This window comes from Eurypyga helias, unplaced genomic scaffold, assembly GCF_000690775.1.
Source record: "Eurypyga helias isolate BGI_N326 unplaced genomic scaffold, ASM69077v1 scaffold18414, whole genome shotgun sequence".
NCBI lineage: Eukaryota > Metazoa > Chordata > Aves > Eurypygiformes > Eurypygidae > Eurypyga > Eurypyga helias.
The window spans coordinates 12,336-34,041 of NW_010248410.1; the positions used below are offsets into that span (position 1 = coordinate 12,336).

Genomic DNA, 21,706 nt, shown 5'->3' on the forward strand with positions numbered 1-21,706 from the left:
GTAGTAGTTTTTACAGAACGTGCCATCTGGCAGCAGATTGAGTAGACTTTTTATCTTATTTCTGCAAATTGGCACTGTTTAAGAAGCTGAGCATTGATAGTGTAGTATTAGTGAAAAGTCTACCAAAAATGTGTTAAAAGAAAAAGAAAACCAACAAAAATACAACAAACCACAAAACAAACCGCCAATCCCCCAAGCCAGAAATCTCCCATAAGGTTCCAAGAGTATTACAGTATCGATGACTTAGCCAAAATTAAGTTTGGCAGTCTTAAAGTGCTATCTTACTTTGTTCTTATTGCCATCACCCATGTGGACAAGATGCTGTTCTGTTGTGGTAACTCTGGAGTCAATGAGGAATTTCTTTGTAAGTTGAAGTTGAGGGGGAGACTTAAAATGCAGCTTCGTTTACTTTCAAGGATTTGGAAATGTTTTGAGAAAGGACATGGAGCCTTGCTTTCAGTGTAGGCAAACTGGTGGACTGCACCAGGGGTTGCAATCGAAGTCTGCTCAGAGTCCACCATGGTCTTGAAGCCTACGGTCTGTATGAAATTCTTAGATTTGGGCAAATTAAGTGGTAAGATGTGAGAGACATTGGTGGTAAACTGAGAGACTTCACAATTACTTTCCTCAGTGTCAGTGAAGCAGTCTAGCTTCTGGAAATACTCAGATAAATGTCTTTCTGGAATTGTACTGACTAGCCCAGCATCTGCCATTCTTGGCAATAAATGTGTACCATTTTCTTCCAGTTTTCATAGTGCTCTGATTGCCTTTCACCGTAGTAATGGTGTGGCTGAATGTGATGTAGTATTCACAGTGATGAAGTTGGCAGAGTGCGTTCCCAGCAGAAAACTGATGTGGATATATAGTGGAGCAATGGATGCTCAGTGGTTTTCTAACTTGCCTTTTAACTCCTACGTTGTCTGGCTGTGGCTGTATTTCAAAGTCTGTAACAAGAAATGGCTAGGGTTTTTTAAATCATATTGTTATATAACCTACTTGTGTCTACGCTGGGGAAAGGTGGACTTTTAAAATTCAAAAGCTACTTGAAAGATCTACAAAACTAGTTTATTCTTATCTAAAGGTACAAGAAACCGGAGGAGCGGAGTCCTTTGATAGCTGCAATGCAACATTTTCTACCAGTTTTGAAGGACAGTTTCATTCAGCTCTTGAGTGATCCATCTGATCAGTCTGTCCTCATCCAGAAACAGATCTTCAAAATATTTTATGCCCTTGTCCAGGTAAAAAATAAACTTTGTATATATTTGATCAATAATTTAATTTAAAGCTTTATGCTTTTCATTGAAATAATAAATGACAGAAATATTAATAAAATTAGATTACATCTGAATCATTTCCCCTACTGCTTAGCTATGGTATGAATCACAGGGTTTTGGTTTGCTTGATTGTGCTGTACTTTTACTTTTGTACAGGACTACCCCTGGTTGGCATTAGGTAGACCTTAGGCGTGCCATCCTCTAGGGTAGTGTTCGCTAGACAACAGATTAGAAAATTAGTTTTCTCATGACACTGTAGAGGCAAGCCTAATAGTATTACCAGTGTAAAAGCAGCAGATGGAATGAAACTGTTATTATGCTGATAATGGCTTCGGAAATTAGTGTAACATCCATTTAAGGAGTGTCTTCGCATTGCATAGGCAGAATGAATTCAAGTAAAGACCTCTAGCACCTTTGAGGATGTAGAGTAGGTTCTGCTAAGTTCCTTAGCCTGGTTTTCCTAGTCATTTGCTAATCTTTCATGACAACTAAGTGTAAACAAATAATTGGAAGAGCTAAAATTCAAACTGTGAAAGTGACATTATTTTCAAATTGCTTTATAATTAATTTCTTTTGCCTTTTTTTAATAAGTACACGTTACCTTTGGAGTTGATAAATCAGCAAAACCTGAATGAGTGGATAGAAATCCTGAAGACTGTTGTCGATAGGGATGTACCAGCTGTAAGTGGCTTTTGGCTATTTATGTCTTTAAGCTTAAGTATCTTTCGTTCATTAGAACGTTATAAAGTTTAACTTTTTATTTCTGCATTCTTTTTTCCTCAGATTGCAGGAAAATAAATTTTTAAGCTAAATAGCTTATTTTAGGCAGACTGGACAAATTTGGAAAGTATGTTGCTTGGATGGGAGTTCTGTTTTCAAATTATAGCTTAATTTGGCTTCTTGTTTCAAGAATTCGACTATGCAGCATATATAATTTTTAGATGTGCTGTGCTTTGTAATTCTATTAAGCTGGAAGTGCAAGTGGCAGGTTAAAAGCAAAATACACTATGTAGCTGTTGAAAATACATGTAACTTGAACTCTCTGTGAGTAGTTAGTAAATAATACTTTTTTTTCCTTTTTCTAAAGGAAACCCTTCAAGTTGATGAAGATGATAGACCTGAGTTGCCTTGGTGGAAATGCAAGAAGTGGGCGTTGCATATCTTAGCTAGACTTTTTGAGAGGTATTTTCCATTATTTAAAAAACCCCAAACAAATACTCAAGTCAGTAATACTGCTGCACCCTTGAATTTGCATATTTGGTTCTAATTCTAGGTATGGAAGCCCTGGTAATGTTTCCAAGGAGTACAATGAGTTTGCTGAAGTGTTCCTGAAGGCATTTGCTGTTGGTGTTCAGCAGAAAAAGAAGGAGTGAGTGTTGGGGGGTACTAGGATAAGTTTAGTTAGTAGTGGTTTTTTATTTCTTTATTTTCTGAATAGGCTTCTTGCTCTTCTACACAATTGGTTTTTTTTTTAAGCACATTGATATGGAAAGCACTAAAGGCTGTGGGTTAGAAGAAAAGAATGATTAAAAAAAATGAATTTGCCACGTAGGACAATCCACTGAAAATAGCCTATGCAGCACTGATAATCTGTAAATCCTCTCATATAATGAGCCCTCAAATGAGCGTCAGATAAACACTATCAGTTTGTCCTCTTTCTGGAAGAGATAGATAGAATATTTATGTGGTGTAGTTGACCTTCTTACCTACCCTTTTACCTCTGATGTGTTAGTTCTTTGACTCCAGGTCGGTAAATACTAAGCTTTCTAGCCTTCTGCAAAAGCCTCTGATAAGCAGAGGCTCATTTACCAGCAGGTAAGTCTGATGGTCACTTTCTACTCATCTCTCTGGCTGGGGGTTGCCACTTCTATATGGTCTGTTATACACAAAGCATCTTCTGGACTACAGGAGTTTCTAATCTGATGTGCTAATGCTATGCCAAACTATCCTTGGCTGGGGGAACTTCGCGATTTAGGTAGTCCTACTATATAGCAGCAACCTACAGGTTTTTCTCAGGGGACAGAATGGATTGATGGGGCAGGAATTGTCATCTGCCTCTCTTCTAGTGCATGTGTTTAAAGTCAGTGATTTGAACTCACTGAACTAGCAAGAAAATTCCCATCAATATTGGGAAACTTTTGGATCAGATTCTCAGCTCCTGGCTGTACTGCTGTCTTACGTTCTTTTGAAACAAGTTGGTTTATAAAAAAAATTCTAGTACTTTTTGTAAAAATACCTTGTACTGGCTCATAAGTCTGTTTATATTAAGGTGGTTAGGTTGTAAATCAATTAGGTTGACAATTTATTAAAATCTTGAAGCAGAATATTTTCTTCGAAGCCTTTATTTTAATCAGGGGAAGGACAGTTCTTCATTCAGTTTCAGTTTTCTTCCTTTTCATTCCTAATTAAATTATAATGAATTACAGGACTTTAAAAGAGGAAAACTAGGGAAGCTATTTCCTAAATACATTTTTTTGGAAGGCCACCCGAAGTATTGGAAGGGAAAAGAACATTTGTCACATTGAATGTCAGGAAATACATCCCAACGTTCTGCTCTGAAAAGTAGAGTCAGTGTCACCATTTGAGGTGCTCGTTTGTCACCTGTATGTGACATCAGACAGATAATAGTTACCATACTGGTTGCTTTGCAATTTGAAGCTCTGACAAAAGACTATGGGCAGAAGTCTTTTGAAAAGATAAATTTAAACAGTTCAACAGAAAACCTTTTTAATTAAATTTGATTCTTTCTGTAACTGCATCCAGGAAACACCAAGGATTCAAGTCTTTAAAGAAAATTGCTAAAAAGCAAGACTTTAAAATACTTTGTTTCTTCCTATACAATAATATGACTTGTTTAGAAATACAGATTATTTTAAGGTGCTGTCTTGTGTTTCTGTGCAGAATACAAATCTTGGATATATGCTCAAGAAATTGAATCCCTCAGATCAATGTTAGGGAAGGTTTTTGGACAGGATGTATTTCTTTACAGAAATTGGAAAGCTGTGAAATATCGAAGAATACAAATTCTGATAACGCGCTTCACTGAGTTCTCTTTACTCTCCAGAGTGTACACACACTTTTACTAGAGCAGTAGTAGACAAATACATGTTGTGAGATTACAGGTGCTTGAAATGTATTGCTGCTGCTATTCTATCATTACTTCTCACTGATTATTGTTCTCTCTATCTTTCTGTCATGCTCATGTCACCAGCACCATTTTCCTCTGCCTCCACACCAAAAAAAAAAAAAAAAATTCCAATACATGCAGCACTAATTCTAGCTAGGTTTTCTTAAGCTTGGCCAAAGAAGGCTGAGCTGTCTGTCTAGCTGGAATACCTTGGTTCTTACTCCTTGTGTTAGGCAGCTGTTTTGCTCAAGACGTTTCTCAGTTTGAAAGACATGATGAGCCAGAACGAAGCCCTGGTTGAACGCTCCTGCCTGGCTGTTCCTTGGCACAGTTGCAGAATTTTCTTTATTTGCCCTGGAGCCTCCATCCCATGTCCTGTTTTATGTGAAGAATTAAATGAAACCCTGGAAATGGGTTTTGTTACTTCTCTCCAGTGGGTGCTGCTCTCCTGAAGGTGCAGTGTTGCCACTGACCTGGGTTGGGCTACAGGGAACCCCCCTTGCATTGCCAGCGTGAAACCTTCCATTGAGCTGGAATTTAATTACTCATAACAGTCCCGTGTCCGTTTCGTGTTCTTCTTTGAGGAGAGCCATGACTTCAACAAATGTAAATCCTTGTGAATCATTCTGAATGCCATCTCAGAAGAATTGAGTCCAGAAAGCCAAGGGAAGAGGCTGGTTCATCATTCTTCATGCACATACATCCCTCATACAGTGTCATTGCTGTAAGGCTGCACATATGCAAGAATTGGTAGACTGAGTGTAGAGTATGTTACCAATCCAGTGTTTTGGCATGAATTTATGCCCCCAAAGAGTGGCAAAATGGAATAATGAACATCACAGGGGAAGGTTCCCATGGCTATGTTGGTAATGAATTGGCATATATGTTTTGTCTTAATAAAGGATTGGGTTTTTTTTAAAGATGTACAGCACCTGACATAAGCTGCAAATTGCCTTATAAAATTAACAGTGACATTCAGTAGAAGGATTAGTCAGCATCCATTTTAGTCTAATGAACAAACAGAGGGTTGGTTTTTTAATTTAAAAGAAGCTTTTATGTAGGATTGTGAGGGAGGGTGGAATTTTTCTGGTTAAAATGGTCCATGCTCAGTGTAACCTATTGATGAGATGTGATTTTTGCAGGTGTTGCTGAAGGTGTTGTATCAATACAAGGAGAAGCAGTACATGGCTCCTAGAGTTCTGCAGCAAACTCTGAATTACATCAATCAAGGAGTGTCACATGCAGTCACCTGGAAGAACCTGAAACCTCATATACAAGTAAACCATTTTGGGGGTCTGATACTTAGATGACTCAGTAGTACATTAGTCTGTTGTACGATGTTTCTAGCCTTGATGGAACTCAAGTTTTAGGGACCACTGTTAGAAATTGCAGGTGGAAAGAGTTTAAGCCTGTTTGAAGGTTACCTTGATCCATGAGCCAAGCTAGCTAACTGAGGGTTTTTTTGCTGTCAGTCCTTTGTGCTTTAATATATTAAGGATTGCAGTGTAGCACAGCAAAACAACAGAAGTGGAGGTGGTGTTAACTACTGAATTTATGGCACTCCACATGCCATTATCCAAAGCAAATGTAATGGCTTCTGCTGTGTTGTAGTTCTGCCTTAAGAGATGTCTTATTTCTTGTAAGGTAGCACATAAAAAACACTATGTCCAATGATTTAGTAGTGCTAGCCTGGTTTGAACTTTTTTTTTTCATTGCAGGGAATTATCCAAGATGTTATTTTTCCATTGATGTGCTATACAGATGCTGATGAAGAGCTTTGGCAAGAAGATCCATATGAATATATTCGCATGAAATTTGGTGAGAATTTGAAATCTAGTCATGTTAAAATATGACTTCACACAAAGATGGGATTTTTGTAGTCTTCTATGAAAATAGAGATGGCTTTACTCTGTAAAAGAGAACTAGTTTGTTATCTAAATAATACAACTTCATATCCACAACTTTAGGATATACTGGTGGAAATGACAGATAACATATTACAGTCAACAGTGACACAGATGTTTCTGCACTGGAAAAAACCAGCTGATTTTGACAGAGTTTTTGTTGTAAGTCAAACAGTTCAGGTCTTGCTAACAATAAGTACACAAGTTTAATGTTAAAAGTTTATGCTATAGAACAGCTGATGCTCCAGGCCATGGAGTTTTTGCAGTCTCAAGGACTTTCACACAGGGCACACAGTTCAGAACAGATGTACCGCAGTGGTAAATGAAAGAACATGAACCAAGCCTAGCATTCCAGACCTGTCTAATTTCACCCCCAGTGGCTTGCTGCTTTGTTGTTGGGGTTTACTGTAAGCCTATGGAGTTCTATCAGGCTAGGGAAGAAGGGAAATATTCAGACTTCCTCGACAAATTCTTCCCTCCACTAGGACTTTTATGTGTCTAGAACAAGGAATCTTGATGGGTTCGGGACTTTCTTATCCCTCAGGTCAGAGGCAGAGCTGTAAACAGTACAGGTATTGTACAAGGCTCTGATGATCCTCTTCTGCAGAGAAATAATAAACTGAGCACTTCTGACACGATCAGTTGTGTGCCTGCCTGTACAGCAAATAACGTGCCATAATTGACCACTGTGCTTGCTTCTACTTCTATGAAAGATTTGTCTTAAGGAATTTAAAATTGGACATGTAGAACCAGTGATCATGAAAAGGTGAAACATATGTACCAGTAATCTCCAACCATGTGTCACTGTTGTTTTGTCTTGGAATATCTGTGGTAAGAAGGCATGATTAACCACCCAAGGACTCAGGGGGGTGAGGAAAGGGAAAATTGTTGCTGTTTTCTTTCATGTTAAATTGTTAGATTACATTAGGATCATGAACTGTGTTAAAGGACCAAAATTTATAGCTGTTATGTTTCCTGAATAGATGTATTTGAAGACTTCATTTCTCCAACAACTGCTGCTCAGACGTTACTGTTTACATCATGTAGTAAAAGGAAAGAGGTAAGCTATTCAAGGATTTTACTTAAATACAGAGTTAGCTAGATGCAGTTTATAGTCTCCATTTGTTGAGAGAACTACTAAAAAAACTGCTGTCTGTCATCATAGTACACTAAAATATATAATTTCTCTCAAGTTTATTTTGCACTGGTCTATTTGTGATTTTTGTATTTGCCAATTACCCTCGGACCTATCTATCAAGAATGTGATATGTTTATAACAGAGACAAAATATTATCCAAATTCCAGGCTTGGAGCAGGTTGTTAAACATTTAAGCATTTCAGAGCACAGAGTATGGTACCAGAGACGATTGATTCAAATACTTTGACTAACCTTATGTTTAATCTAGGTCCTGCAGAAGACAATGGGCTTTTGTTACCAGATCCTTACAGAGCCAAATGCTGACCCTCGTAAGAAAGATGGTGCTTTACATATGATCGGTTCTTTGGCCGAAATTCTCCTAAAAGTAAGTTTAACAGAGCTGGTGTTTTTTTGGTTCTTCCCCCCCTCCCCTTCCTTTGATTTCTTTCACATATAGTGTCTTAGAAGAAATGAGAATAGCTCTTTGAGTTTACAAGTTTTTTGAGTCACTGCCAGTTTTTTTTTAAAGCTGTTGAACGTAATTGTTTGGGTTTTGTTGTCAGCATAATTATACAAGTTTTATTACGTTATGTTCAAGTTCAGGTTATTGTTCTAAGTTCCTTTAAGTTCTCTGCTTCTAGTAAGAATTGCTATACCTTTTCCTGCGCTACACTTAACTGCACTGTCTTTTTTGGTGGAAAGAAGGGAAAAAAAAAGCCATCCAGTGGAAGGCTGTTGATTTAACGAGATCTTTTCTGTGTACAGAAGAGTGGAAATAAAGTGAAATTAGCAGCCTTGCTCAGTTAGAATGGTAGCAAAAAAGATGGAGAGCTTGGACTTTTATTTGGAGCATAGCTCTGAGAAGTTTCCCTGATCACTCTTGCTTTTGATAGCAGAGTAGTGTACTGCCAAGCATAAGGTGTCTCAAGGAGTCAAAAAATGGCAGGAAAAAGTGTGTCACTATTTTGACTGAGAAATAGTTGGTGCAGGATTCAAGCTTAATTACTGATAAGGGATTGTTGCCTAATGGACTTCAACAAAGGAGGAGGTCAGAAGTCTGAGGGTTTTCTTACGTTGTTCACACTTCTATATGTGACTTATTTTTACTGGATTAGAAATGCATTTTTATATCGAGTTTTAAACTGTGTTTCTGTTTATGTTCTGACAGAAAAAGATATATAAAGATCAGATGGAATATATGTTGCAGAATCATGTGTTCCCTCTCTTCAGCAGCGAGCTGGGTTATATGAGAGCCCGGGTAAGAAAGTGTAAGATTTACTGTTAAGGTACACTCGGTGCACTGATTGAATTCAGGAATATTCTGTCAGTTTTTCCCTCTAACGCTCCTTTCTGCATGTTCTCTGTAATAAATTGGATGCTTATTTTAGAGGTTAGTGTCAGTCTTTGTGATTATAGGTAGCTACTGTGGAGTTTTAAAATGGCTGCAGAATTGTGTGCATAGTTTTCCATCTGTGTCTGGTGGTACAGTCTACTTGTGTTTTGCATTTAGGCTGTACTGCTCACACAAAACCTGTGGCCAAAGATGAACTTGAGACCATAGTACTGGTCTAGTGATGTCGGAAAGACAAGCCTCCCGCTGGCCAGCCTCCATACTCTCAAACATCTTCATATGTTAAAACCTTTTACAGTATCTTAACGTAACAGTGACTGCACATCAGATTTAGTAATCTGTGTAGGTTACAGGTATATGAGTAGTCAGTAACCTTGCTTGTAGGTTTTGTAACTCTGAACTTGTTCACTGTCTTTTTCAGGCTTGCTGGGTTCTTCATTATTTTTGTGAAGTCAAATTTAAGAGTGACCAGAATCTCCAGACAGCCTTGGAGCTCACAAGACGGTGTCTGATAGATGATAGGGAAATGCCTGTGAAAGTGGAAGCTGCAATAGCACTTCAGGTTCTGATCAGTAATCAAGAGAAAGGTAGCCCTCTTTTTCGTAAAGCTGCAGCAAGTCTTAATGGAATAGGCATTAAAATTACAGTGTTTAAGGAGACTTGTTCTCTTCTTTCCTGATGTTAACTTACTGCTTGGAATTGTAATTTGTAATCACTTCTTGTAGTTTTCCAGCTGAAAAAAATCTTACATATTTTTATAAATAACTGTATCACAATTTTGTGGAACAAATCCAGTTTTACAACGTGATCATTAAATCAGAAATACAGTGGCAATATAAGCATATCTGTCTGGGCATACATTCATTTATTTTTAAAAAAAGTAGTCATCCTGTCAGGCTTTACATTGCCTTGTATTCCTGAAGCTGGCATAAAGGCCATGAAGCAGACAAGGTCTCTTTGCCAAATTAGCTGAAGTATTTGATAAATGCTTATGTACTCATTTGCATTCAATTAAAATTTGCCGTGATAAGTTATCTTGCATCCCATAGAGACAAATTAGCCGAAGTATTTGATAAATGCTTATCACGGCAAATTTTAATTGAATGCAAATGAGTACATAAGTTATCTTGCATCCCATAGAGACTGTAGGACTCTTTTTCATAATTGATCTGCGATCCTCTTGGTATACATGGATTAAAAAATTGTTCTCAATGTTAGTATTGCTTGTAATGATTTATACTACCCATGGTTTGACTTACTATGCCAAAGCACTAAATATTGATGAAGTATATGTTGACTTTCTTATACTGTAGTTTTGTAAGAATGTCAGTTCAGATATTTCCACTTGTTTTACAGCTAAAGAATATATTACTCCATTCATTAGACCTGTAATGCAGGCTTTACTGCATATTATAAGGGAGACTGAAAATGACGATCTTACTAATGTGATTCAGAAGATGATCTGTGAATATAGTGAAGAAGTTACCCCAATTGCAGTGGAAATGACACAGCATTTGGTAAGACTTCCCAGTGACTTAGGAAGATGTTTAATATGTGCAAGATGGGTATTTAAAATTAAGATAGTTGTCCATCAATTAATAGCTGTTGTTACTCCAGTCTGCTTAAGTGCACTGATATAAGTAATGTTGTTGTACATTTAGGCTGCTCATTTTCCTCAGAAGTGGCTTTATAACTTGTTCTCAGAAATTTCCATTTAGTTCAGTTGTAGAAATGTGTGAGGAATCTGTGTATGCATTTTCCCCTGGTAGTGTTAATAAGTAATTCTGGTAGCACATTTTAGGTAGTTTCTACAGCGTGACTTAGGTTTTCTGTTTTGAAACTTGCTTTGGAGTTAAAACTACCTTATTTGCATGTCCTCTCTGGGATTGCCTGCAAAGGAGTCCAATCTAGTTCAGCTATCAATTAAACCGTGTGTCAGAAAAACTTACTGGTAGAAAATGTGTTCTTTTACATGGGGAGTATTGTCACTTATACATTTCTACTCAGGAATGGATGAAGGATGGCAGTTCACATGACTTAACATTCAACTTTTATCAGTCTTGAAAAGGAACTCTGAAATGGACCTTCTAATATTCATACACGTTTTCTTAGCAGAAGTACTCAAATTGTGTAGAATACCAGACTTGCACAACTGTTCATCTCCAAGTATTTCCTCCTTAAGTGACTGACTTACGGGGTGTTTTGCTATTACATGCAGGCAATGACATTTAACCAGGTAATCCAGACTGGACCAGATGAAGAGGGCAGTGATGACAAAGCAGTGACAGCAATGGGAATCTTGAATACTATTGATACACTTCTCAGTGTAGTTGAAGATCACAAGGAAGTAAGTAAAAATTACTTTAAAGCTAGTATGTGTTGTCTAAGACACTGAAAGTCTCTTGTAGTTCCAGTGTGTCATGGTTTAGCCCAGCAGGCAGCTAAGCACCACACAGCTGTCCCTTCACTCCCCTGCTCCCCCAGTGGGATGAGGGGGAGGAAGTGAAATTTGTGCATTGAGATAAAGAGGCCAGAAAAGGAAGGGGAAATAATAATGATGATAAAAATATACAAAACAAGTGATGCACAGTGCAGTTATTCACCACTTGCTGACTAATGCTGAGCCAGTTCTTGAGGGGTGCCCTCTTCTCCCCCTCAACCCCATCCTGTCCTGGCCAGCTTTCCCCACCTAGTTTATGTACTGAGCATGATGCAATATGGTATGGAATATCCCTTTGGCCAGTTTGGGTGTGTTCCCTCCCAACTTCTTCTTGCCCCCCACCACTCAACCTCCTTGCTGGCAGGGCAGTACAAGAAGCTGAAAAGTCTGTGACATAGTGTAAGCACTGCTCAGCAACAACTAAAACATCAGTGTGTTACCAACATTCTTTTCAATCTAAATCCAAAACACAGCACTACACCAGGTACTAGGCAGAAAATTAACTCTATCCCAGTCAAAACCAGGACACAGTGTTTCTGACATGGTTATCTGAAAAACTGTCCTTTCAGCCAAACGCATCATAAACAGAAAACAGTGAAATACTTACCATGCCACAAAGCTGTCAGAGTAGGTCACATCTCTAGCACAGTACATGTAGTAACAGGGCATAAGTGTTGCCCCAGTATTTCCCATAAGAATCCAGGTTCAAATAGGTGGAAGCAGCTGATCTCTAACAGCCGGAATTCCAGCAACTCAGTTGGAAAAACCCGTCTGATTTGATGAGGTCTGCCCTTCAAAGAAAATAGATAAAACTTGTTAGCTTTGAACATTGACTCTGCTGTTTGCTCTGTGCAGCAGAATCAATGTCTGTAAATACAACTGTTGTGGCTGTGCTACGTGATCAGGGTTTTTCCTACCTGCCTAATCTACCGTAGAATTATCCAGTGTGATGAAGGCTCTTCCTTATTTCGTTTTGTTGTACTGTATGGACTAACTTCTGTCCAGAGCACAGCTTCTTCAAAAGATGCTATTGCTGATGAAAACCCTTCTTGACAAAGTCAGCTACTGTTGTTTGATAAAGACATTATAGTCCTTTAGTGACTAAACAGTTCAGTAATAAATTGTACTCTTGGGGCTCTGAAGGCTTTACTAAGGAAGCAGCATAATATGAATTCTGAATGCCCAAGGGTGGAATCAAGTGCTGCCATGTAATAAACCAAGGACCAGTTTGGCTCATTTACTTCTTGCTAAAGCTGCTCAACAAGCTTTTCATGGACTTGTTTTTGTCAGCAAATTCGTGCTATCTAAGTAAAAAGTTTGTGTAACAGTATGCTGGTCCTGAGGAACTCAACTGTAAAACGTTGATCAGTAAACATTTATATGTAGGGACATCTCACACAGGGTGACCAGTGTTCCAAGAGATAAGGTATTTAGCTGGTTAGTTTGAAATCCTGTTCTGCATAGCTGAGACCAGAAACTCAACTCTTATTTGTCCCTATGCTAGGTCAGTGCCCTAAGCAGGTTAATGACTGTTTTGCTAGCTCTTGTGACTAATTGGGAAGAGTGTCTGAATCTGCAGACCAGTGTTTACACTGATTGTCCACACACCATACAAACATCCTAAGCTAGGTTTGGGAGGTGGTTTGGTATTTACTTGGGTTTGGGTCTATTTTTTGAAATTTCACTTTTTCCAGAACAGCAAATAATTCCTGCAACTTCCATTGCTTACCCCTTTAATATATATGTTCACTTACAGTGTTTAAATAGGACTGAGTTGTTGCATAGGGTTGTTATTGTCAGGCTTTCCTTTTTAAAGGATACCCTATAATGAGATTCTTCCAATATTCAAAGAGTATTCTGAAACCACCTTGTGTTAAAAGATGTTTTGCAAATCCTTAGCTGAGTGCAGCTCTTACACATTCAGTGCTCTAAAGTGTGAGGAATTTTGAATTACTTTTAGAAGACTGTAGTGTATAAATAGTAACTGCTTTGAGTAGTTTTATTTTAAAACGTGTCTCCTCTCAACACCAAAGTATTGAAAACAGTTATAAATGTCCTTTTTTTTAGATTACCCAGCAGCTGGAAGGGATCTGTTTGCAAGTGATTGGAACAGTTTTGCAGCAGCATGTATTAGGTATTTATACTTTTATTGGCTTATTTTTTTAAAGTGTGTGGGGTTGGTATTAAATTTACCTAGATTCTGTTTGTTTTAGAGTTCTATGAGGAGATCTTTTCCTTGGCTCATAGTCTGACCTGTCAACAAGTTTCTGCACAAATGTGGCAACTTCTTCCACTTGTCTTTGAAGTTTTCCAGCAGGATGGCTTTGATTATTTTACTGGTAAGCAATACAAATAAATCATTAGGCCAAATGGTTTCATAGGTGTGATTGCAACCATGCAATGAATTGCATCTTGATTGAAGTAAGGTTACGCTTGAAGTATTTTATTCTGTGGTTGCTGCAACCAGACTTTTGCTAAGACATCCATGACTAGATGCACACTTACCTTGAGAAACATTAGCAAGAACTGTAATAACTTGTTGATACATATATTTCAACCTGCTTTTAACAGCTCGCCTAACAAAACATGCAAATGATATCTAACTGTGATCATTCTTCTTTTAATACAGACATGATGCCACTCTTGCATAATTATGTTACTGTAGATACAGACACACTTCTGTCAGACACAAAATATCTTGAAATGATCTACAGTATGTGCAAGAAGGTAGGTAGATTCCTTTGTGATTACAAAACCTCTGATCTCTGAAGTAATACACTGTTAAACTGGGTACTTTTTTCTACAACAGCAGGTGGTGAAACAGAAGAATTTTGATGTCTGCTCTTAAAGCATGATGTTTAACATCCTCTGTGATTCCATAGGTTTCTAAGTTATTGCAGAGAAATCTAAAGAGGCTGCATCACATTACAAATAAATGCTTTTACCAAAAGGGAAGAAATGAATCATACACAACAACCGCAGATTAGACAACGCAGGGTTGTGTGCATGTGTGTTTTGTGTAATCCCCTTTGTGCATACAGGCATGCTAAACACGTGTATGCATATTGCAACAGGTAGGTGATTGCTTCTGTCTTGAGTTTTATAGCCTCACTCTGGCTAGGTTAACACCATATGCATGCTCAAGGTCTTACATCTGTTGGCTAAAACAAGTGGAGTAGGGATGGCAAGTAGAGGGCTAGGGATATGAAGTTATTTTCCCAAGTTCATGCCAGTGATGAAAGCTGGGAGCTGAATGCAGTTCTTCTGACTTAGTCACTTTTGTGCAGTGTTTCTGTATTCATCTTGGCTTCTCAGCTCCTGTTGATTTTATTTATATTATAATAGAATTACTATTATCATTAAATATTAAACATGTAATTCAGTTGTAATACAACTTTTACAAAAATCAGTACATGAATGTGTAAGAAACATTTGTTTTGTGTATGGAAATACACCTTTGCAAAATGGCAGTGGATGCTTAGACAGTTTGTTAAGCATAACAGTAAGTTACCCTGGCATTGCAATGGAGTAGGTAAAGCAAAGCAGTATTTGGAAAAGACTTCTTTAAGGGATGTCATCGGCAGTAATTGTTATTTTTCAGGTCCTTACAGGAGTTGCTGGAGAAGATGCTGAGTGTCATGCAGCAAAGCTGTTAGAAGTAATTATTCTTCAGTGTAAAGGGCGTGGCATTGATCAGGTTGGTAACAACTTTGGTTGCTATAACTAGTAAAACTTTAAAACCATTTTGTTCTCAAATATAAATTGAATGTGTATTAACCTCAGTTCTGTTTTGAGAAGTGGTGTAGTGTGACTAATAATCTTGTCTTCTACCTTAGTGTTCTTAGTTAACAGGACAGCAGAGGTGGATTTTGCACACTTTGTCTCCAGAATTTTAGGCACTGCAAATCCCAGGTGTTTTCTTGAATCTGGAAGGGTACTGTTTTAGGAGAATCTTTGTTCTAGAAGTCAATTAATTACATTCTAAGTTCATCCTATTGAATATTGCATAACAGTTATTCAGTCTGTCCAGTTAATAGCCTCAAAATAAATGAGAATGAAAATGAAGTTTCTAGGATCCCAAATAATGTCATAGAGGAACCAGGGACTTCATTATTCCCATATGGAAGTTGGAATGAGAGGTGAATTTGTGTGCTCCCACTGTGTGCATGACAAGCACTGTAGAATAGCTGTTCAGATGGTCTTGCCAGCTTTTTAATACTTGTGAACATGGTCCCTGGAAACTTTAATTTTGAATTTATTTGGAAGAGAATCTTCTATAGCTTTTTTTTCCATTGTGGCATCTCTGAAGAGGTTACTCCTTTGAAGACCTGTCTTCTTGGAATGTTATTACTATCTATTGACTTTGTGGATATTAAAAATGACTACACTGATTTTCCTGGACTTCCTAGTGTACATGTTTCTTCTATTTTTCATTTTTAAAACACTAGATTATAGAACCGGGAATTACATCTACAGGGCATGATGTCACAAAATCCGTGTGCATGGAGTAGATTAAATCTTTTCGCCTTTTCATTTCTTCTTTGAGCATGACTTCTGCTGGCAATTTAAAATTACTCCTAATTCATGCCCTCTGTAGTTATATGCCAGACTTGTTTTATGCCGTTTCTCAGCTTTAGTGTATAATACAGAACTACAACATTCCTTTTTGATCACTAAGCCTGTAATGGTTCTCCCTCCTCAGTGCATACCCTTATTTGTGGAAGCTGCGTTGGAGAGGTTGACCAGAGAAGTGAAAACAAGTGAACTGCGAACCATGTGCCTCCAGGTTGCCATAGCTGCTTTGTATTACAATCCTCATTTACTATTAAACACTTTGGAAAATCTTCGTTTTCCCAATAATGTGGAGCCTGTCACCAATCACTTCATAACGCAGTGGCTTAATGACGTGGACTGTTTCTTGGGGTGAGTGTTCCTCATTCTGAAGGTTATCCTCTCTGTTACCTGCTTGTAAAAGTCATCACAGAACTTGCAACTCTTTTACTCTCTTTTTTCGCAGACTTCACGATAGAAAGATGTGTGTGCTGGGCTTGTGTGCTCTTATTGATCTGGAGCAAATACCACAGGTTTTAAATCAAGTTGCTGGTCAGATCCTGCCAGCTTTTATCCTTTTATTTAATGGATTGAAAAGAGCGTATGCCTGTCATGCAGAGCATGAAAATGACAGCGATGATGATGATGAAGCTGAAGAAGATGAGGAAACAGGTATGGGAACTGAAACGTGGCTATTACTTTGTATTTCTCATTTTTTTTCTGATGGAGATGCTGAGTTCCTTTTGTAGAATTCTTCAGAGTTCTCTAATTCCACAACCCAAAAGCTGCAGTAGAAGACTGGACATCCTTTAATGACTTTCATCCGACTTGCTTTCCAGTCCCTCTGAAAAACCTACTTTGTAGGCTGAGTCCCCTCAGGCTAGCTTTTTTTTTGGGGGGGGGGGGCGCTGTCATTGCTGAAAGGAATTATTACTGAGGTGTATTTCCCATTTGAGTGAAGGGTAAGAGTAGAAGGAGCTTCCTGGAAGCCTTCTAAGTCACTGCACAGTCTGGACTGTGTATCAGAATTGTCCCGTGAGCTGCTGGTGGTTTAGCTGTATATTGGCAGTTCTTGTGATCCCCCCTGACTAATGTAATCTCAACTTCATTGGCCTTTATACATCATTTCAGACTTTCACATATTCTGCCACCTTCTTCATATAAAGTTCAAAATTACCTACAACTGTTCCATTGCCTGTTGTGCATAATCAGCCATCTACCTGAAGAGTTGCTCTTACTGTTCTTGAGATAAACTTGTGTGTGTGCTGTTCAACTCAGAGGAATTGGGGAGTGATGAAGATGACATTGATGAAGATGGTCAAGAATATCTAGAAATCCTAGCAAAGCAGGCAGGTGAAGATGGAGATGATGAAGACTGGGAAGAAGATGATGCTGAAGAGACTGCTTTGGAAGGTTATTCCACAATTATTGATGATGAAGACAACCCTATTGATGAATATCAGATATTTAAAACAATTTTTCAGAGTAAGTAACTTTATTTCCTTTCCTGCCCAACAAGTTACATTGCAACTTAATTTTAGCATATGGCATTGTAAACACGCACCCGTTGAAGGCTTCCAGACAGGCATTCCAGTATTTATTTTGAACAAGTTCTGCCTTTGGAAATGGGAAGCCAACGTTAAACTTTCAGAGCAGGGGAGATGCTTGATGGAATTTATGGTGGGAGGGAAGAGGTCAGCAGTTGCATTAGGGTTTTTAAAAGTCTTGAGTTATGTCTGCCTAACAGGCTGAAATGACAGTAGTGAGTAAGCTTGAGTCACAGAACGTTGTAATGAACACTCTGCGTATGTGGTTTTTCTCTTGCAGCAATTCAGAACCGTAACCCTGTGTGGTACCAAGCTTTGACACAGGGTCTTAATGAAGAACAACGAAAACAACTGCAGGACATAGCGACTCTGGCAGATCAGAGGCGGGCAGCACATGGTACTTTTCCCCCTTTATACCATTAATTGCTTCTTTGACTGAACAATGTTTGTGCTCGAGAAGCGTACTACAGAAAATGCCTGCAATTCAAGCCCGATAATGTCTTCGTGAAAGCAGGGTTGTTTTACGTGGCAGAGATGTTAGAAATCTCTCTAAGATTGTCAGGTCACACAAACTATGATAGGTGTAAGGAATGACAGAAAAGTCTTAATGAAGTGGCCAAGTAATTAAAATCGTATTTGTCATAATTCCTTGGATTGGAAAACAGTTGATTTGATTACCTGAAGGTGGATGAACTCTAGGGGTGGTAACACACACGTTAATCAGCTGACAAATTATTTCCTGATGTGACCTAGTCCAGCTGGGTAGACAATGGGTGGGAGAGTACAGGATTATGGCAGTAGTGTCCATCTACACTATGATAAACGTAAAGCTACGTTATGAAGCTATCAAATACTTCAAATTGTTAAATCTGTATTGTCTGTATTGAAGAACAAGAGTATAAGTGGGCAGATCTTCAGGGCGTGTTTTTTGGCAAGTTTCCTCAGGTGTTTGAGAGTAAGCCTACATACATCACTCTGAAGTCGAGGCAGAACTTTGAGTTACCAGTCCAGTCTCATATCCTGCATCTTACTGAGCAATGTCTACAAGATGTTACAAAACAGAAGTTCATAAATCTTTCAGTAGAAAGGTTGGTAGTAAAAATGCACATTTTGTAAGTAGTTTTTGTTGGAAAACAGCCTAAATTACCTTATAAATCTTATAAGTGTGCAGAATAGTCCACTTCTGATGGTTATGACAGTTTCACTGGGACCCCTTTCAGGCACTAGACATCACACTGATGAGATTATATACTACTTGTACGTTTCAGGAAAAGGAATGTTCTTTTTCTACCAGATGTTTACTCTCAGAGTGAGTTAGGCTCAGACTTGGAAGTTTAACAAATAGATCCTTACAGGAAGTTCATGTGTAACTATCAGAACATACTGATAAATGGAGTCATTTAGGCTACCAACCGCATGTGGGGACATCCTGTTAAAAGGATTTTAAATATAATTACATCTCATTAATGTACAAATACATGTAATTTTCAGTTGTCCATGTACTAGAGCTTGTGAAAGCCAGTCTTACCGTAATATTCAAGGGATGGAATATGCAGTGGGTAAAACTGGAGTGTTAGTTACAGTGATGAGTATGTGGACCTCAAATGCGAAAAGTTCCTAAGCTTTGGTTGAAAATAGAAAGTGATAAAAACTGAAAATTTAGGTAATACCTGTGTCCTGCTTTCTTGTGCATGTGTTCTGTTGTTGTTTTGACTGAAAAGTCATTTAATGTTAATCAGAATTTGGCACCTGGTAAGAAGTTCAGTCATTCGTGTTCTGTTTGTGAAACGTGAAAATGACACACTTGTGTCTGAAAGCTGAAGTGTGGGCTTTTTCTGATACCAATTAGGCGTAGCTATAACAATAGTTGTAAATTGAAATAAATTAATAAATAATGCCTTGTTCGGGGCCTGGTGCATTTCCACTTTGCGGGTGCTGACTACTTTCTTGGGTAACCCTGGGGTAAACCTGTATCTCTGAGAGACTCACAATATGGTCAGCCACAAAATCTTCATCTGTCTTCCCCCTACACTAAAATGCACTAAATACCTTGGTGTTTTTGTTTTGTTTTAGAATCCAAAATGATCGAAAAACATGGAGGATACAAATTCAATGCTCCAGTTGTGCCAACCTCATTTAATTTTGGAGGCCCTGCCCCAGGAATGAATTGAATTATCACTTTTCCTGCTACTGTGTGATTGTAGTGAAGAGCTTGTGTTCCTCCCAATAGTGGTTCCAGAACTGGTTCATGTTATCTACAGCTCACTCTAAAACTAATTGATACATAGATTGGACAAAAGCCCCAGAAGTGGAACCTGATCATGCAACCTAATACTGGAAGGCAAACCAGAGGTTTTTTTTTTTTTTGAAGATACAAAGAATCTGAATTTAAAGCTTCAAATGACACACTTTGGAGATCGGAAATCAAGAGGGGATGTCATGAAGGCAGCTTTTTTTCTTTTTCTGAGGAAAAAAATAGGCATGGGCTGCAGGACTATTCAAAATGTCTCATTTACAGGACACGCTAGAAGGCAGACTTAATTTTTACACCTGTGGCAGTATGAGTATTTGCCCAATTTATTTCCCTTTTCTCCCTTCCTATTGGGTGTCTATTCTTTTAATGTAAATAAGATAAGGTAATCAGCCTTACTTAATCTTCATCATTTCCATCAAGATTGTTCATATGTAGAATATTGGACACTTAATGTAGCACTACAAAACTGATAAATCTGTAAATGAATTAGCACTTTCATATTGAAACAAGCCTGCTAGCCTATGTACAAAAATAGCAAAATGTTTGCTGTTTATAAAAAAAATAAAACATAAGGGATGTATTGGGGGAAAATAATTTCAAGTTATTAATTTAAAATGAACTAGCAGTTTTGTACCTGGTGACTTTGTGGTGCAGTCACCTCTGGTTGTGACTTGAATTTGGTTATGTAAAAAGGGGGCTAGTGATATTTCATTGCTGCTAAAAATATCCACAATACCCTCTGTGTCCTTTGTTTTTCTTTAAGATCTCACTGTACAGGCTGAAATTTGGATACGAATGTGTACTGTAAGCACTGAGGGAAAAGTTAACTTCTCTAAAGCAGGTAAATAAGATGTGAAGTTCTGCTTTTAAGAGTCAATTGAAGTGTGTAGATGAAACATCTATATATGCAATCTGTTAAAACCACAGCAATTTGGCTGATCTGGTCGATGATCTATGAATGCAAATTTTAACCCCCAATTTTGCAAGTTTTTTTTTCCCCAGCACATGGTAGTGCAGTTGCACTACTCCTGCATTTCATTCCCCCTCTTTCTGCACTCCCAGCATCAGTGTGTGCTGTTGTCTGCCTGATCCAGACAGTGTATTTGAAGTTTTGCCAATCTTTCATTTTTGAAGCCACAATTTTCTTCCTTCAAAGTTGCTATAGTAACTAGTATTTTAGCTAGAGAGGCAAAATACAGTTCCCTCTGGGACCACTATCAAAACCACTGTATGAAGAAGCCAGCAGGGAGATGCTGTGAATGGGTTGGCTTAAATGCCCCCTTTTTATTTTGTAAAAGCAAAAATCCATAGGTTTTTGATCTTGCCTTGAGATCATTGGTGTCAGGTCTTTTAAATCAAATGTTTGGATTTTTTTTTTCTTTTGGCTGTTTTTATATAAAAAAGTCACCTGCTGTTACAATTGATATTAAACAAGCTACCTTAATTTAATGTAAGCCTCCAAAATTTAAATACAGGTTAAAAATGAACTGAGTTTATATCTGTAAAAATGAAATGCACATATATATATATTATGATACTCAAAATGCAGTCTTCAGAAAATTGGTTTGTGTGGTGTGGTTTTTTGCATCAGCAGAGTAGCAGGAATTCGTGGTTTGGGGTTTCCCTGGTGAGCTGACCAGCACCATGCTCTGCCTTCCCCTTGTTGCACAACCACTAGCGCTTTTCTGGGCAGGTGAAATGGGTTTTTCCAGTCACTCCTCTGCTCTGCCTTTAGCTGGCAAAAACAATTTCCTGCACACGGAGTGCTAACGTGAGAGACTGAGCCAGGACTGTAATGCCATGTTGCCCCAGCCAAATACCAAAGGGATGCGTTAAAAGCAAATTGCGGACTTAAAAGGGTGGATAGTGCACCTGATGTGAAAAAGCCGGAAAGCATTAAGCCTCGAATCGCAGTATCCGTTACAGTAGTGGTGTGAGAGCCACGGCAGGGCTTCGGAATCTTTAGCTGACTGGCCGAGTCCGTAGAGCAGAACTGGTTTTTGTAGGTGTGTAGCTCCCGAGTACATGCAGGTGTACTCCGGCCTCCAGATAATCTCTAGACAAGGTTTTATTTTTGTAGAAAATGGTGACAGGCATAATTACGGCATGCCTTTTCCTGT

The 21,706-nt window shown here is 38.3% G+C and overlaps 1 protein-coding gene across 1 annotated transcript in view; it reads left to right on the plus strand.

The window, feature by feature from the left end:
• IPO7 (importin 7) overlaps nt 1–21,146 on the plus strand; it is a 29,995-nt gene extending 8,849 nt beyond the window's left edge. The window contains 21 exon segments of the mRNA XM_010151045.1: nt 1,082–1,238; nt 1,866–1,955; nt 2,362–2,456; nt 2,548–2,647; nt 5,544–5,678; nt 6,120–6,219; nt 7,289–7,365; nt 7,712–7,828; nt 8,612–8,701; nt 9,216–9,381; nt 10,151–10,311; nt 11,013–11,141; nt 13,302–13,368; nt 13,448–13,573; nt 13,864–13,961; nt 14,836–14,931; nt 15,937–16,157; nt 16,252–16,457; nt 17,064–17,270; nt 17,613–17,729; nt 19,406–21,146. Of these exon segments, the coding sequence (XP_010149347.1) occupies nt 1,082–1,238; nt 1,866–1,955; nt 2,362–2,456; nt 2,548–2,647; nt 5,544–5,678; nt 6,120–6,219; nt 7,289–7,365; nt 7,712–7,828; nt 8,612–8,701; nt 9,216–9,381; nt 10,151–10,311; nt 11,013–11,141; nt 13,302–13,368; nt 13,448–13,573; nt 13,864–13,961; nt 14,836–14,931; nt 15,937–16,157; nt 16,252–16,457; nt 17,064–17,270; nt 17,613–17,729; nt 19,406–19,503 (2,653 nt within the window). The 3' untranslated portion in view covers nt 19,504–21,146.
• The last annotated feature ends 560 nt before the right edge of the window (nt 21,147–21,706 follow it).